Source organism: Myotis lucifugus, unplaced genomic scaffold (genome assembly GCF_000147115.1).
Source record: "Myotis lucifugus unplaced genomic scaffold, Myoluc2.0 scaffold_73, whole genome shotgun sequence".
In the NCBI taxonomy this organism is placed as follows: Eukaryota; Metazoa; Chordata; class Mammalia; order Chiroptera; family Vespertilionidae; genus Myotis; species Myotis lucifugus.
The window spans coordinates 3176588-3194431 of record NW_005871121.1 but is presented as its reverse complement, the minus strand read 5'-3'; the positions used below and the strand labels follow the sequence as shown (position 1 = coordinate 3194431).

At 45.1% G+C, this 17844-nt stretch overlaps 1 protein-coding gene across 1 annotated transcript in view; it reads left to right on the top strand.

Moving 5' to 3' along the window:
- SPAM1 (sperm adhesion molecule 1) overlaps positions 1 to 17844 on the top strand; it is a 73155-nt gene that overhangs the window by 20530 nt on the left and 34781 nt on the right. The window contains exon 4 of the mRNA XM_006090510.2: positions 13865 to 14058. Coding sequence (XP_006090572.2) covers positions 13865 to 14058 — 194 coding nt within the window. The remainder of the gene's footprint in view (positions 1 to 13864; positions 14059 to 17844) is intronic.

Here is a 17844-nt window from a genome sequence, read left to right as displayed (position 1 = left end):
GAGCCCATCAGGGGGGTTGAGGAGCTCCCCCCTGTCACGCACAGAGTAGGGCCAATAGGGGAGTTGGGGCACCGCCCCCTGTCACACACAGAGCAGGGTGGATCAGGGGGTTGGGGCGCTACACCCTGTCACACTCGGGGCAGGGCCGATGTAGAGGTTATGGCTCTACTCTGTCACACACAGAGCAGGGCCGATCAAGGGGTTGGTGCGCCGCACCCTGTCAAACACAGAGCCACAGGGCAATCAGGGGATTGGGGAGCTCCCCCCTATCAGGCACAGAGCAGGGCTGATCAGGGGGTTGGGGCGCCTTCCCCTGTCACGAACAGAGCAAGGCAGATAGGGAGGTTGTGGCCCCGCCCCCTGTCACACACAGAGCCACAGGCCGATCAGGGGGTTTGGGCGCTGCCCCCTGTCACGCTGATCCCGGTGCTGGGAGCCTCGCTGCTCCGCTGATCCCGGTGCTGGGAGGCATATTGCCCTTTTACTATATAGAATAGAGGCCTGGTGCACGGGGGCCTGGTGCACGGGTGGGGGCTGAAGGGTGTCCTTGATCAGGGTGGCCTTGATCAGGGTGGGGGTCCCCACTGGGGTGCCTGGCCAGTCTGGGTGAGGGGCTGAAGGCTGTTTTCCATTGGCGGGTGACTAAAGCTTCCAACCACGCTTTTTTTTTCTTTTTTTTCTTTTTTTTTTTATTCTGGGCCAGCTTTAGCTCTGAGGCCTGGCTGCTGAAAACATCGATACAATGTTGTGGTCTGGCTGGCTGAACCTGGCTGAATGAAAGCCGGTTTCTGGGGTTTTGTTTAGCTTCTTATTTGCAACATAGTACATAGTTGCTTAGAGTTGCAGCTAAGAGGCCGGCAGCAGCAGGCAGGGAACGTTGGAGTCTGCCGTCACTGGAGCAAGCAAGCCTCATGTTCGCTTCAGTGCATGGCTGCCGGCCGCCATCTTGGCTGACAGTTAATTTGCATAAGGATATGCTGATTAGCCAATGGGAAGGGTAGCGGTCGTACGCTAATTACCATGTTTCTCTTTTATTAGTGTAGAAGATAAGAAGCAGAGACTCGGGGTTCTATGGTGTCTGGCTATTCTCTCCTTTGGGTAATCATGGACATAGCCACTGGAAATGAATTCTAAATTCCAACAGATGTAAAGAAATGTGACCAGTTTTTTTGTATGTTTTTTTTTTTTTTTTTTTTTTTTTTCCAGAGCTGATCCACAGGCTAACTGTGCTGTTTCTTTCTCTCACTCTCTGGCTGCTATACTCTTAATGTAGAATATCTCAGAACTCTTACTTTTCCCTACACCTTCCATTCCCCTGGCCTCAGACTTCCTTTTAGAACCCCAACTATGAAGCCACAAAGCAGTGGTACTGTTGGGATGTGCCAAACCCATTAATCTGCTCTGCTCTCTCAGGTTAGGGTACAGTGAGAGTCACTACGATCCTACATTTTCTGTGAGGAACAAGGAAAATGTTTTATTTGTTACAGAACATAATTATTTTCTTCTTTTTCTTTCTTCCTTCCTTTCTTTCTTCCTTCCTTCCTTCCTTCCTTCCTTTCTTCCTTCCTTTCTTTCTTTCTTTCTTTCTTTCTTTCTTTCTTTCTTTCTTTCTTTCTTTCTTTCTTTCTTTCTTTCTTTCTTTCTTTCTTTCTTTCTATTTTTTCATTGTTAATCCTCACCTGAGGATATTTTCCATTGATTTTTAGAAAGAGTTGAAGAGAGAGGGAAAGACAGAGAGAAATATCAATATGAGAGAAACACATCAATTGGTTGTCTCCTGTACAAACCCAGATGAGGACCCGAACTGGAGAGGAGCCTGCAACCCAGGCATGTGCCCCTGACCAGAATCGAACCTGGGACCCTTTGGTCCCCAGGCTGATGCTCTATCCGCTGAGCCAAACTGGTGAGGGCCAGAACATATTTCTTTATGTTTAAACTATCTATATACACTGAGTGGCCAGATTATTATGACTACCCCATCAGTACTTCATTGGGCCGCCTTTTGCCTTCAATACTGCTGTGATTCTTCTTGGCATTGACTCCACGAGATGTTGAAAAGTGATGCGAGGAATTGGACACCATGCCTGATGAATAGCACTGTCCAGTTCTGTGAAATTTGATGGTTGTGGAACCAGCTGCCTGATGGCTTTTTAACTTCGTCCCACAAATGCTCAATTGGATTGAGATCTGGTGATTGTGGGGACCACCTAAACAAGGTAAAGTCTCCCTCATGAATCCAGTGGTTTCATGTTCTTGAAACCACTCCTGCACAATATGAGCACCGTGGCATGGCTCATTGTCTTGTTGGAAGAAGCCATCTCCATTGGGATACGCCATCAACATGATAGGATGAACTTGATCAGCAACAATACTTAGGTATGTTGTGCTATTCAGATGTTGTTCCACATGAATTAAAAGGCCCATATCATGTCAGGAAAACATGCCCCAAACCATAACACTGCCCCCACCATCTTGAAGGGTTGTACTCATGCTGTGGGGTGCATGCTTTCATGCTGTTTCCACCAAATTCTCACTCTGCCATCTGCATGATGCAACTGGAAACATGATTCATTGGACCACATGACTTTTTTCCAATGCTCAACTGTCCAATCCTTGTGTTCCTGTGCTTGGGTAACTGTTGTGGTAAACAACCTGCTTCCCTATTTATAATGGTCTGGCCCTCTAGCAATTTCAGTGCGAAATTATAGCTAATTTGCCTACAAACGTCAGGTGGTCATAATAATCTGGCCACTCAGTGTATATAAAAGGCTAATATGCAAAGTGTCCCCTTGGGAGTTCGACTGTGAGACTGGGCATTCTATCGCTCGCTATGCTGGGTGATGACCACCAGGGGACAGCATGGAATGAAGGAAGACCCTGGCCAACAGCTGGAAGACCCCCATCAGCCCTGATCACCGGACAGGCCTAGGGACCCTACCTGTGCACCAATTTCATGCACTGGGCCTTTAGTATTCTTATAAAGTCATTGCTACTCGTGGTAAACAATACACAACTACACAGTGGAAAACTAATGTCCTCTTCTCTCCTCCCTCTGCTAGTGATTCCTCCTGGCTATAACTTATTGTATATAAATCCAGAAATGTCCTAGGAAATGTGGAAGCAGATATGTGTGAATATTGTTAAAAGATTAATTGAGGCAGCCTGGCCGGTGTGGCTCAGTGGTTGAGCATCGACTTATGAACCAGGAGGTCATGGTTCGATTCCTGATCAGGGCACATGCCTGGGTTGCAGGCTTGATCCCCTGTGGGGCTTGTGCAGGAGGCAGCTGATCAATGGTTCTCTCTCATCATTGATGTTTATATCTCTCTCTCCCTCTCCCTCTCCCTTCCTCTCTCTGAAATCAATAAAAAATATATATAAGAGATAAAATGAGGCATATTAAAGAGTTTATTTGAGCAAAAATTGATTAAAACTGAGCAGCATCAAATCAGAAGTGGTTGGAAGCATCCTACCAGTAACAGCCAGACTTATGTAGAGAAAGTGGGAAAGTAAAGAAAACAAAGTATTGGATTGGCTGTAGCTTGAAACCTTCCCGTCTGTGATTGGTTGTCCTTAGCATTTGAATTTTGTAACTCTGAGGCTTAGATTCTGGTTTGCCTATATGGGCTGCCATGGCATCAGAGCTACATCAGTCTAATAGCCACCTCATTTAACAATATATGTAACACCAATTGGGCTACAGTGCCTATAACTGTCTATACATGCACTTCCCACAGAACAATATATGTTGAGTGTCTGTCCATATCAATGTATTGTGTAGTGATTACATTGTACGCCACTATAGTTCTACATGACAAAATCTTTAAGAAAGTTCTTATTAATGCACATTTCATTTTCTGGAGATTTTTCTCCTCTATAATGTGGTCGTTAGCACATATATATTGCCAGGATGAAATAGAATTGCTAAAGCAAAGGGAGCCCTAGCAGGCTTGGCTCAGTGGATAAAGCATTGGCCTTTAGACTGAAGGGTCCCAGGTTCGATTCCGGCCAAGGGCATATGCCTGGGTTGCAGGCTCAATTCCCAGTAAGGGGCGTGCAGGAGGCAGCCGATCAAAGATTCTCTCTCATCATTGATGTTTCTATCTCTCTCTCCTTCTCCCTTCCTCTCCGAAACCAATAAAATAAATAAATAAATAAAGCAAAGGGAATATATATTTCAATTTAGATAGACATTGAAAAATTATCTTTTTTAAAAGTTGTTGTAATAGTGAATATGAGAGACAGTTTCTTTACCAACACTTGGTGTTATATTTGGTAATTATTGCTCATCCATAGGTAAAAGTTGCATTTCATTTTAAGAACTTGGTTCTTAAATAATAAAGTTGACTTTTCGTTTTCATAGTTTGTTAAGGGTATTCTTTTTTTTCTTGCCAAGATTTTTTTCTTAAGAGTAAATCTTGTTTTGTTTCTAATTTATACCTAAATTCTATTTTTAGGAGATTGTGGCCAGTTCTAAAAATTAAGATATATCTTTGCAGATATCAACAGATCATAATATTAAACAGGAAACAAAAGACCTAGTTTTAAAAAAATGTTTTATTTTTTCTGCCTATGTATTTCTTATGTGGCATTCAATTTTCATTATTGTTTTTTCAGTATATTTTTAAAGTATATCAATCACTAGAAGCTACAAATTCACTTATCCACTGAATGTTATTGTTTTCATACAGCCATAGAGCCTCATAAAGTTTTGGCAGAAAACTCTTTTATAAGGAGTATATTTTAAATAAAATTCTAGTACTTTTTCATGGGAAGACTATTTCTTAGTGATAGAATATAGGGAAAGAACAAGCCAATCCAGTTCAGCCATTTGCAAAGTTGTTGACTTTGGACTAGTTACTTATCTCTCTGGGTTTGTTTCTTCAACTGTGGACGGCCAACTCTTGAGGAGATTAGAGAAAATAAACAAAATTACATAGCACAGTGCTTGTTATTAAAAAGGTGAGCTTTACACAATGATCATTATTTATTTAAAGACTTTACTACTTTTCAGTTTTTTCTCTATTAGATGATTTAGAGTTTCATGTGGCTTTAAAGGGATAGTTGAGCTCTTGCTGGTTGTTGTCAGTTTAGCTTAAATAAACTCATAAAAATTTAAAAAATGCCCAGCTGGTATGGCTCAGTGGTTGAGTGTCGACCTATGAACCTAGGAGGTCACAGTTCAATTCCCAGTCAGGGCATATGCCCAGGTTGCAGGCTCAGATTCCCAGTGTGGAGTGTGCAGAGGCAGCTGATCAATGATTCTCTCTCATCATTGATGTTTCTAACTCTCTCTCCTTTTCCCTTCCTCTCTGAAATCAATAAAAATATAATTTTTAAAAATTTAAAAAATAATAATAGCTAAAACTGGCTTTAATATTTCATTTTTAGGAATAATATATTAAGTACAATGTATTTGTAACTGTTCTTTACTTTTAAGGGAAGGCAAGCAACCTACCGAGACCCCAGGTTTCTTGGGTGTCATCATTCTCACCTGAGAAAGGAGCCTGGGGTGGAGAGCAGGGTTGGGGGACTCGTTTGAGCATGTTGTATCTGATGCGCCTGTGGAGTATTCACAATTGTTGGGGGTTTTTAAATCCTCCCCTGAGGATATTTTTCCATTGATTTTTAGAGAGAGTGGAAGGAAGGAGGAGACACACACACAGAGAGAAACATTGATGTGAATGAGACACATCAACCGGTTGCTTCCCAAATGCGCCCCGATCTGGGGCCAGGGATTGAGCCTGCAACTGAGGTACGTGTCCTTTTCTGGAATCAAACCTGGGACCCTTCCGTCCAAGGGCCGATGCTCTATCCACTGAGCAAACCAGCTAGGGCCACAGTTTTTTTGTTTATTTGTTTGTCTTAAGTCATATGATTTGGAGGCTCAAGGGAGAGAGTAAGGCTGTGTCATTAATAATGAGAAGTAATAGTCAGAAAGACATGGTACACCTAACAGTTTGATAAGATGGTCTCTGGAGCCAAACTACCTGAGTTTGATTTCCAGGTCCACCCTTTGCTGATGGTGTGAGCTTGGGCAAGTTACATAATTTCTCTGTGCCTTAGTTTCCTCATCTGTAGGTGTAATTTTAGCAGTTCTTCACATCCTATATAATAAAGAAGTAATATGCAAATTAACCCCCACACCATAACGCCGTCACACAGAGTAGGGGCGGGGCAGTGGGGGCGAGGCTGGTGGCCACTCTGCCGGGATTCCTGTGGCCCATGGGGGTACTGGGGTCCCAGTGTCTGCTTTGTGCAGCTTCTACTGGGGTTTCTACGGCCCCGCATCTGCACTGTGGGGGCGGGGCCTGGCGGCTGCTCCGAGCAACCCGGAGGCAGGGCATCGGGGCAGCACTCCAGGACTTGGGCCCCTCCCGTGGTGCGCCGGCCACACAGGGCACGACTCAGGGTGGTCCCATGGCACAAGAGGGGAGTGCGGGGGGGTGGGCGGGGAGAAAGGGGTCCCAGGTCTCTCGCGATTTCGAGTGATGGGTCACTAGTATCATATATTGGTTTGTTGTACTGTTGTTATTTTAATTTTAGCTCTCATTTATTGTTCAGGGCCCAGACTGTGCTAAGACCTTACAGGCGATTTCTCACTGAATCTCTATATCTCCCTGTGATGCTGATGCTGTTTTCACCTGGATAGTATTTCTTTAGATATTATTACCTAAATAAATTCACACCTCAGGAAGACTGAGCAACTTTTCCGAAATAACCTGCTGGGCAATAATAACAGGCAGAGCCAGGATGGAAGCTCAAGTCTGAAGGACACCAGGATTCCGAGCCCATGTAGATGGTATTTGAAACCACGAGAGCGGGTGAAACCAGGGAGAGCATGTAAAGGGAGAGGAGCCAGGGAACACCGACATCCTCTGTGGGTGGGGATGAAGGTGGAGAAAAGCAACTGATAAGATGCCTGAAAGAGGCCAGAGAAGCAGGTCAGCCAAGTCCATTGCAGCTGTGGCCCAGCAAGCAAGGATTTCCTTTTGAATCGGCCCTTATATGACCCCTAATATTGAAATTTTACACTCTAAACCAGAGGTCCTCAAACTTTTTAAACAGGGGGCCAGTTCACTGTCCCTCAGACATTCCACACATGCGCACTGCGGGCCTGGGACAAGTCGGCTGCTAAGCAGGACAGGCAGCGGCAAAAACACCGGCGGGCCGGATAAATGTTTTTCGGCGGGCCGCATGTGGCCCGCTGGCCGTAGTTTGAGGACCCCTGCTCTAAACTTTCTTTGTGATACAATAACCAAAGAGCTCCTAAGTGTTGATTCCTACACCAGAAGCATCACATTCTCTAATAGATTTAATGTATGACAAAGGTACTTAAAACTTGGAGCCTCAGAGTTGCCAGTCTATGTTAAGTCCTTTCCCTAGGCTGTGCCCAGAGAGAGCAGTTATCCTGTCTGCTTCTGTGACCAGGCTCAGTGTTTCCCCCAGGGTCCCCGAGCCTGGATTCACTGCCTTTGCCTGGAGTTCCCTGGGATTTATTCTGTGTACCTGTATTCACTTCCAAAGGCTGCCATATAAAGTATCTCAGACTGGTGGCTTAATAGCAGAAATGTATTGTCTCACAGTTCTGAAGGCTAGAGTCCAAGGTCCAGGTCTAGGCAGGATTGGTTTCTTCTGAGGGCCTTAAAGGAAGGACCTGCTCCAGGCCTCTCTCCTCGGTGTGTAGATGGCTCTCTTCTCCCTGTGTCTCCCACCTGTCCCTGTCTGGGTCCAAATTTCCTCCTCTTATAAGGACACCAGTCATATTGGATTAGGGCCCACCCTAATGAGCTTATTTTAATGTAATTATGTCTTTAAAGACCCTGTCTCCAAATAAGGTCACATTCTGAAGGATTATGGGTAGGACTTCAATATACAAATTTCCAAGGGACATAATCTGCCCCATAACAATATCAACACTGATATTTACATTCATTGTTAAAGACTTTGACTTTGATGAATCCAGTATGGAAATTCAGTACCAGAAACATATTCTTCCCCGACGATTTTGTGATATCAACCAAAGGAAATACATTTTTGTTTTCCATCCTTCCAGTCAGATCTTCCTTCTTCAATGTATAAGATTTTTAATAAAAAAGATTACATCCTTCCCTTGATAAGGAATAAAGATTTACACACAGGCCTTAGTCTGTTTGGCTCAATGGATAGAGTGTTGGCCTGGTGACTGAAGGGTCCCAGGTTTGATTCTGGTCAAGGGCACATGCCTGGGTTTCAGGCTCAATCCCCAGTGTTGGTGTGCAGGAGGCAGCCCATCAGTGATTCTCTCTCATCATTGTTGTTTCTATCTCTCTCCCTCTCCCTTCCTCTCTGAAGTCAATAAAAATATATTTATTTAAAAAAAAAGATTTACACTCAGTTTTAAAGTTGAAATCAATGGGTATAACTGTTTATTTAGAATATTGACTCTTTGGTCAATATATTTTAGGAAGTAAAAAAAACCATGACTAACATGAGCAACACCTGGGTATTAAGAGCAGTCAGTCACTCTTCCAGATGCAGTGGGCAGGTGGCAGGTTACAGAGATGGTCCTCACTCAAGGTATTTATAATTTCATGTGATTGTTCTTAACCTTTTGGGCATCACAGAAGCTTTAGGAATCTAGAGCTTTTCTTCACAGAGATAGCTACATAAGATTAGAAGCAAAATTATGTCCACAACTCATTTTGTTGCACTGGATCAAAATACTTTCTATAAAGAATTGTGCCTTTTCCCTGCAAAATTAATTTCAGGCAATGGTCTAAAAAAAATAGGAAGAAGAAAAGAATCCAAAGTGTACAATTAAAATTTAAAAATATACTTTGGTTTTGTTAAAAAATAATGGCCGTAAGAAGACATCTCTCTCTTGGCTGGAATGAGAAGCTGAACTTCCCGAGGGGTCTTTGGCCTCGAAGCACATGCACTTTCCTGCGGACTTTCTGTTTTAAAGATAACACATGCTGAAAAGACGGGTTCACAGCAGCATGTTGCAGCAAACGGTATCACCTCGTGTTCACAGATGGCACAGTGGGCTAGTGACAAGGGAACACCAAGACAGTCCAACATGATCTGAATTAGATTCCTGCCCTTTAATTTCCACTGGCTTTGCATCACCGAGTTTCATCTTCACTGAGGAGATGCTGTTGATGTCAGCAAAAGGAGGATGAAGAAACATGTTTCAATTTTCAGGTTGTCTGAGCAGAAGCACTTTGGAGTTAGGTGGAGTTTCATGTTCGGCCTATTTCTGTATCACAGATTTGTACAAATTCATGTTCTGCTTTCATTTCTTGAGGAAACTTTATGAGAAATCAATGATTCAAGGCCCTGGCATTAACGAAGTTCACCTTGCTGTAGGTTGTGGAGCTTTCTGCATAAAGATACTAGTATACCCTCTAAACCAGTGGTTCTCAACCTTCTGGCCCTTTAAATACAGTTCCTCATGTTGTGACCCAACCATAAAATTATTTTCTTTTTTTTAAAAAAATATATTTTATTGATTTTTTACAGAGAGGAAGGGAGAGGAATAGAGAGTTAGAAACATCGATGAGAGAGAAACATCGATCAGCTGCCTCCTGCACACCCCCCACTGGGGATGTGCCCGCAACCAAGGTACATGCCCTTGACCGGAATCGAACCCGGGATCCCTCAGTCCGCAGGCCGACGCTCTATCCACTGAGCCAAACCGGTGCTGGCCATAAAATTATTTTCGTTTCTACTTCATAACTGTAATGTTGCTACTGTTATGAATCGTAATGTAAATATCTGATATGCAGGATGGTCTTAGGCGACCCTTGTGAAAGGGTCGTTCGACTGCCAAAGGGGTCGCGACCCACAGGTTGAGAACCGCTGCAAAACAGTGTTGCCAAGTGGCATAGGTGTTCTATCTATTCACAAGGTGCCCTAGGAGTTTGGTTTGTAGAAGAGACTTTCCAGCATTTCAAAGATGTTGGATTAGAGAGGAAGGGAGAGAGATAGAGAGTTAGAAACATCGATGAGAGAGAAACATCGATCAGCTGCCTCCTGCACATCTCCCATCTCATGCCTCAAAATATTATTTTTAAAAAGTCAACCATCATAGAGTGATTTCATTTTTTAGAGGCACTTCTTTAACCTGCCTCCTTTAACTCAAACCGCACACTAACTTGACCATTTTTAAGATACACAATTTTTACCAGTTTTGTTGTTCCTACTTTAATACCAGGCTGCTGCTTCAGGGCAGACCAAATTCTGGTAAAATCTTGCCTTTTCAACTCCCACCTTCTCTTCTTGAAAAGACCTACACTAACATATCCTTGCAACCAGCTATGAGCTGCTACATCTGCATTTTTGGCTTCATGCTCTTCCCCTGGCAAGAGCGTTGTTATACAAAAAGCACCGGTCGTTGGTATTCTATCTCACACAGTGAAAAGCAAAGCCAACAGATACTTTCTGTCTCTTCTTTCTGATTTCTTTGACCTTCTCTAACTCAAGCCAATCCCGAAGCAAACAAAGACAGATGCTCTCATCATAATGGCAGGGCACGTACTTAAAAATCCCTGCTAGTGGAAAGCTGTGCTGACAGATCCTGGCGAAGTGATGCATGTATGATGCTTGTCTACAGGAGCAGCCATCATAGACATAAAAATATTGTTTTCACCAAGACGATTTGGAAAAAAGTCACATAAAAGTCACTGCTGGGTATGTGCATGGGCACCTCTGTCTCCGTGTGTGTTCCCACGTTTATCCATATGCCTGATTCACACACCTCCCTCTGCTGCCTTCCCATAGACCAGTGGTTTTCAACCTTCCTAATGCCGTGAGCTTTTAATACAGTTCCTCATGTAGTGGTGACCCCCAATTTCATTGTTACAAATTGAACATAATTAAAACATAGTGATTAATCACAAAAACAATATGTAATTATATATGTGTTTTCCGATGGTCTTAGGCGACCCCTGTGAAAGGGTCGTTCGACCCCCAGGTTGAGAACTGCTGCCATAGACATCAAGGTAAGAGCCCTGGATAAAGGACAGTATCTCCAACCAAGCCCCAGATCCATTGTTATGATAATTGTTGTGCCCAGATTTCAGGATCCCCAAGAAACCAACAGGGAGCCAGCAATTCGATGCAAAAGCATAAGAATCTGTATTTCAAGTTAACTTGGGCTCCCCATCCACCAGGCTCGACACCAAGGCAAACCAAGTGGCTGAGCGCGCCAACCGCGTCTCAGGACCGGTTATATAGGGGGGGGGGTTGGAGTAAGGGGAGGAGAAAGAACTGTGCTCTGCCGCCTGGGTGTGGCTAGCAGAGTAGGACGTAGCCCCTACCCTGGGGCAACCTAGCCCTCGCCCTTTCATTCCCCCCTTTGTCTTGGAACTTCCGGCTCAATCATGAGACGGACTGATTCCACCGTTGCTAGAGGCCCGTACTGGGCATATTTTAACAAATGGTCTGGTGGAGGGGAAAGATTGAAATAGGATTTTTCTTCTTAAAATTTCTCCATGGCTATCAAAAAGCCAAATTAAGATTAATTTATCTACTGTCCTGATGTTTGCATAAACACAACAAGAATGGTAACTGACTACCTTTGCTGGAATCTCATGGTTGAATCTTAATGTGCCCCGTAGGGCCAGGAAGCCACGCCACCCAGCTGCCATCAGGCCCGCCTGCAGTATCTGCTGAGTTAGGTGAATTCCTCACCTGTAGCAACTCCACCTGAGCCCACGCTCCAGGTTTTAAGGCCCATCTCAGTAGCCCTTCTACTTGTTGCGGCCCAGAGTGTGTGGGGGTTCCGCAGGGACGCAGAGGCATTCCTACTGCTCCCCTTCTACTCTTACCAACCGCCAGTGATGGTAGGGCATCGGCCTGACACTCCAGCGCCAGCCATCTTCAGGGCTTCCAAGCAGGATACCAGGATTTCTTCGTGGCATTCTTACTGGCTTCAAGTCTTTAGAGCTCAGACAGGGCTCTTTAAAACATGATACTTCAGTCAAAGTTTTCCGTTAATAAAACCATTATTAGGAACCGGTCTTATTGAATCCATGCAAAGAAATGTATTGCCATGTTAGCATTGCCAAATTTCAGAGGAATTACACAAGAAGAAAAATATACTGATCTACTCTAAGATTTTCTGACTTTTCTTGTCAATTCCTTTTAATAAAACAGTAATTGTTGGCATTAAATTTTCTTTCTATGCATAACCATACCTCAGACCTTCTATTTTAAACAGGCCTTTTCCAGCTTACTACCCTTGACATGGGCATGGTCACAAAGGCCTGCAAGACAGTATTACGGGCTGCCAACTGTTAGCTGTCTTTCAACAGAGACCAAAACCTGATGGGCACCGTTCCTGCCCATTTGGGCACCTGTCCTCTTGGCAGCTGGCCATCCTTTACTTTTGGGGGTCACCCCACATAGTTCCCTTCCAGGACAGCCAACATACATTCAAACCTGCAAGAGAATTAGAGGTCAATATAACATATCAATACAATGAAACATGATATTGGCATCATGGCCGCTTTAGCCAGCCAAATTCTACTAAAGTCTATTCTTGGCCTTCCTATAATTTGTCCTTGTCTCTTTGGAGCCATGTTCATGAAGATGCAGGCATCATCTGAGTCGCGAGCAATGTTACCAGCATCAGGCAGGTCCAGCACGCCATAGCAGGTTGCGTTGATCTCGATCGATGCTCCATTTGGTGACGAAGACTTTCCGGATCATGGATGGGTCCGTTGACCGGACGTGGGTGTGACCCAGGTTGCGACGCCGTCTATCTATTTTGAGAGCGGTGGGGGTCGTCAGCACCACGGAGTAGGGTGTAGGGACCTTTCCATCGAGGCTCCAGGTGGTGCCTTTTACCTGGGTGGCGCCGAGGCGCAGCCAAATGTCCTCGTGTGCCCTCTGGAGCCCTCTCAAGAAAAGAGACAATTCTTGCAGCAAGAAAGTCAGGAATGATAGGGGGTGGGGCCTGCCAAACATGATCAAGGGAGTGCGCTAGGACCAAACCCTTTCAGTACATTTGACCAGCTTCATTCCTGCCTATCTTTACAGATTCCAAGGCCCATTGTCTTCCTTCACAGGCAGGGGGAAGGGACCATTAAATCTTTGCCTTGAGGAACTGTGAGCCCCATCCTTAAATGTACAAATACCTTTTAAGTTTACTCCAGAATTCCAAAATCCCAACCCAGCACAGAATATCACATAGCAAATCCCAGCAAACAAACAGAGATGCTTACAAACATCAAATAAACATTTACACTTACACCTTTTCAGTGAACAAGTATTTTTACAGTCTTGGGCTCTTGAGCTGATAACAGGAACATCATCCAAGTCCCCTGATGGGGGCCTGACAGGAACAGATGTGGGGGCCTTTCCCACATCCCAGGACAGGATTCTTGACCTATGTCTTATTTAGATAGAAACGGTATTTATTACAAACAAAAGACTCTCTCTAAGATCAGATGAAATTAGTTTCTACCTGAAATAATTGTACTTTACTTTAGAAATTGGATTACTGCTACCAGTTCCTTTTAAAGAGATTAGCTTAAAAAATAAAAGTTTTAAGTTTCCAGCCAATAAGCCTGGCATAGCTGCTAAATTTCAAAATGGTCACAATTTTTCTGCTGGGAAAATCAAGTAGTAAACCCCATAGCTATTCACATGTAAATTTGACTATCAACTTCCTGGTGGTACTTGCCTCAGGGCGGGAAATTTTCTCCGCCACTTTTTAAGGCCAAAACAGTCTCGGGTTTTTATTCTGTACACAGCAAAAGGTCAGGTTCAGCTCAAAACTATGTGCACTCGTTTTTAAACTGGCCTTTCCCCTTTACACGTGCACAGAAATCCCGGATGCATTTTAAAACTTTTACATTTAACTTCTATGATCTAGCTGGGGCGACCTCCCCCCGGACCCAACGCCCCAGGGGCCTCGCTGCTCCCGCCTCCCGTGAGCAACGCGCTGGCCCTGCCCCCCACGCTCCACCCGGCTCCACTCACTCGCCACAAGCCCGGGGTCAATGCCGGCCCGCAGCCGCCGCCGCCACCGCCACCACCGTTGCTGCAGCCAAGCCTCCTGGGCCTGTGGTGCGGCTGGGCTCTGGGGCGAGGGCTGCGCTCACCGCGCACTGCGCTCCTGCACACCTGCCCCCGGGCGCCCGCCCCTACTGCACAGCAAGCAGCCTTGGTGCGCCGGCCTCAGCCTCCGCATCCAGGTGCATCTTTCCTCTCCTGCGGCCCGAGGCACAGTGATCCCTGCTCACCTTCCCTGCCTGGGAGGTGCGCGGGCGGGCGGGGACCCCTCCCCTGCCTTTACACTCACATACTTTCACCAGACATTCATTCAGAGTTTAAACAATCCATTCAATTCCTAACAACTTCCCAATTCCTGAGGGAGCTCTAAAGCCTCCCGCAATCTCCTTGAACTGATCAATCACAATACCCAAAGGAGCAGTCTGAGTCTGTCCCATAACATCCGTCCAGTAAGTCCACAGAAAACAGAGAAACAGGCACAGACAAACAGGGCCCAAAGAACAGCCTTCCAGCTCTATGGAAGCAACTAGACAATGGCATTAAGCCAAACCCGTCTCAAATCCGCGAGAGGAATACACATCTCTCATGAGAGGAATACACATCTCTCATATCCGTGAGGAGAATACACATTCCTCGTGGGGAGCAGAACGTCTTCTAACTCTCCCCGGCCTGTGGTCGTACACGGCGCGTCCGCCTGGACCCCTCAAGCACCGATTCCAGAAGTGAGCTCACACAGGACAGAATACACAACACAGACACTTGCCGAGGCTACGCAGATTCTACGGATTGAGGATCCCTACATGGTCCTGGGAACCCCGGGTGAGCCCCAAAATGTTATGCCCAGATTTCAAGATTCCCAAGAAACCACATCAGGGAGCCAGCCAATCCGATGCAAAAGCATAAGAATCTGTATTTCAAGCTAGCTTGTGCTCCCCATCAACCAGACTCACCGACACCACGGCAAACCGAGTGGCTGAGAGAGAGAACCCTGCCTAGAGACCGGTTATATAGGGGGGGTTGGAGTAAGGGGAGGAGAAAGGACTGTGCTCTGCCGATTGGCCAGGCGCAAGCCGGGTCTTGTTACACAGGATGTGGTCATATCTATGGCACGCACTTCCCTTGATTGTCATTGGTTAGTTTAAAATCCCGGGTGTGGCCAGCAGAGGCCTGGGCTTCCAGGAAGAAGGCCACACGTGGCCGCAACATGGAAGATACAGGCAAGATGGAGGGCATAGCCCTCTCCCTTTCATTCCCCCTTTGTCTTGGAACTTCTGGCTCAATCATGAGACGGACTGCATTTCTATTCCACCATTGCTAGAGGCCCGAACTGGGCATATCTTAACAAATGGTCTGGTGGAAGGGAAAGAAACCATTTTAGCTTTAACAACTTCTATTGAAATAGGATTTTTCTTCTTAAAATTCCTCCATGGCTATCAAAAAGCCAAATTAAGATTAATTTATCTACTGTCCTGATGTTTGCATAAACACAACAAGAATGGTAACTGACTACCTTTGCTGGAATCTCATGGTTGAATCTTAATATGCCCCGTAGGCCCAGGAAGCCACGCCACCCAGCTGCCATCAGGCCCGCCTGCAGTATCTGCTGAGTTAGGTGAATCCCTCACCTGTAGCAACTCCACCTGAGCCCACGCTCCAGGCTTTAAGGCCCATCTCAGTAGCCCTCCTACTTGTTGCGGCCCAGAGTGTGTGGGGGTTCCGCAGGGACGCAGAGGCATCCTTACTGCTCCCCTTCTACTCTTACCAACCGCCAGTGATGGTAGGGCATCAGCCTGACACTCCAGCGCCAGCCATCTTCAGGGCTTCCAAGCAGGATACCAGGCTTTCTTCGTGGCATTCTTACTGGCTTCAAGTCTTTAGAGCTCAGACAGGGCTCTTTAAAACATGATACTCCAGTCAAAGTTTTCCATTAATAAAACCACTATTAGGAACCGGTCTTATTGAATCTATGCAAAGAAATGTATTGCCATGTTAGCATTGCCAAATTTCGGAGGAATTACATAAGAAGAAAGACATACTGATCTACTCTAAGATTTTCTGACTTTCCTTGCCAATTCCTTTTAACAAAACATTAATTGTTGGCATTAAACTTTCTTTCTATGCATAACCATGCCTTAGACCTTCTATTCTAAACAGGCCTTTTTCCAGCTTTACTACCCCTGACATGGGCATGGTGATAAAGGCCTGCAAGCAGTACACAGGCTGCCAACTGTTAGCTGTCTCTCAACAGAGACCAAAACCTGATGGGCACCGTTCCCTGCCCAGGTGGGCACCTGCCCTCTTGGCAGCTAGGCACCCTTTACTTTTTGGGGTTCCCCCCACATAGTACCCTTCCAGGACAGCCAACATACATTCAAACCTGCAAGAAAACTAAAGGTCAATATAACACATCAATATAATGAAACATAATATAGGCATCATGGCCGCTTTAGGCAGCCATATCTTCTGCTACTAAACATGTGATCCTATAAATTGTCCTTGTCTCTTTGGAGCCATGTCCATGAAGATGCAGGCATTATCTAAGTCTATTCAATGTTACCAGCATCAGGCAGGTCGATCACGCTGTAGCTTGCTGCTGACCAGACGTGGATGTGATGGACCCAGGTTGCGACGCCGTCTATCTTGAGAGCGGTGGGGGTCGTCAGCACCACGGAGTTGGGTGTAGCGACCTTTCCATCGAGGCTCCAGGTGGTGCTTTTTGATGTAGACCCAATCTCCTGGTCTGTGCTGATGAGGAGTTGGGGTTGGGCCAGTCTCCTGGGTGGCGCCGAGGCGCAGCCAAATGTCCTCATGCGCCCTCTGGAGCTCTCTCAAGAAAAGAGACAATTCTTGCAGCAAGAAAGTCAGGAATGATAGGGGGTGGGGCCTGACCAGCTTCATTCTTGCCTATCTTTACAGATTTCAAGGCCCATTGTCTTTCTTCACAGGCAGGGGGAAGGGCCCATTAAGTCTTTGCCTTGAGGAACTGTGAGCCCCATCCTTAAATGTTATTAGAAAAGCCACAAAATATCTTTTAAATTATCCCAGAATTCCAAAATCCCAACCCAGCACAGAATATCACATAGAAAATCAAAGTTCCCAGTAAACAACAGAGATGCTTATAAACATTAAATAAACATTTACATTTACATCTTTTCAGTGAATAAGTATTTTTACAGCCTTGGGCTCTTGAGCAGATAATAGGAATATCATCCAAGTCCCCTGATGGGGGCCTGACAGGAACAGATGTGGGGGCCTTTCCCACATCCCAGGACAGGATTCTTGATCTATGTCTTATTTAGATAGAAACGGTTTTTATCACAAATAAATAAACAAATCCAAAACCAAGAAAATCGAGGCCAGAAGTACCCTCTGATGTTTTAGGGGTACCAAGGAAGGAGAAGTTAGGCAGTGTCCAGCTCTTCTCACAATCCACCACCAATGACCAGTTCCAGCTTACTGGTTTACTATTCATTTAACATTTTTTTCCTTCCATCACATCAAAGCCATGCTTTCCAGTTAAAACTTTTAGCCTTAATTTTTAGGTGTCATGCAAATAATGAAAATTTCTTAGATTAGTAATACATTCGAAATTTTTAAGAGACACAGAAATTCCATTAGTTATATATATTTAAGCAATAAGGACAGATCAATTTACAGAAAGCTGTGGTAAACACATTATGTACTTTAGAAATTGGATTACAGTTTCTATCTGACTTAGAAATTGGGATTACTACTATCAGGTTCCCTGTTAAAGACTTGGTGTTAAGCCGTTCAGATGTCCTTAAGTTTAAGGGGAGCAAAGTTTTCTAGATGTTAGAGATGTAGGAAATGGACTTAGCC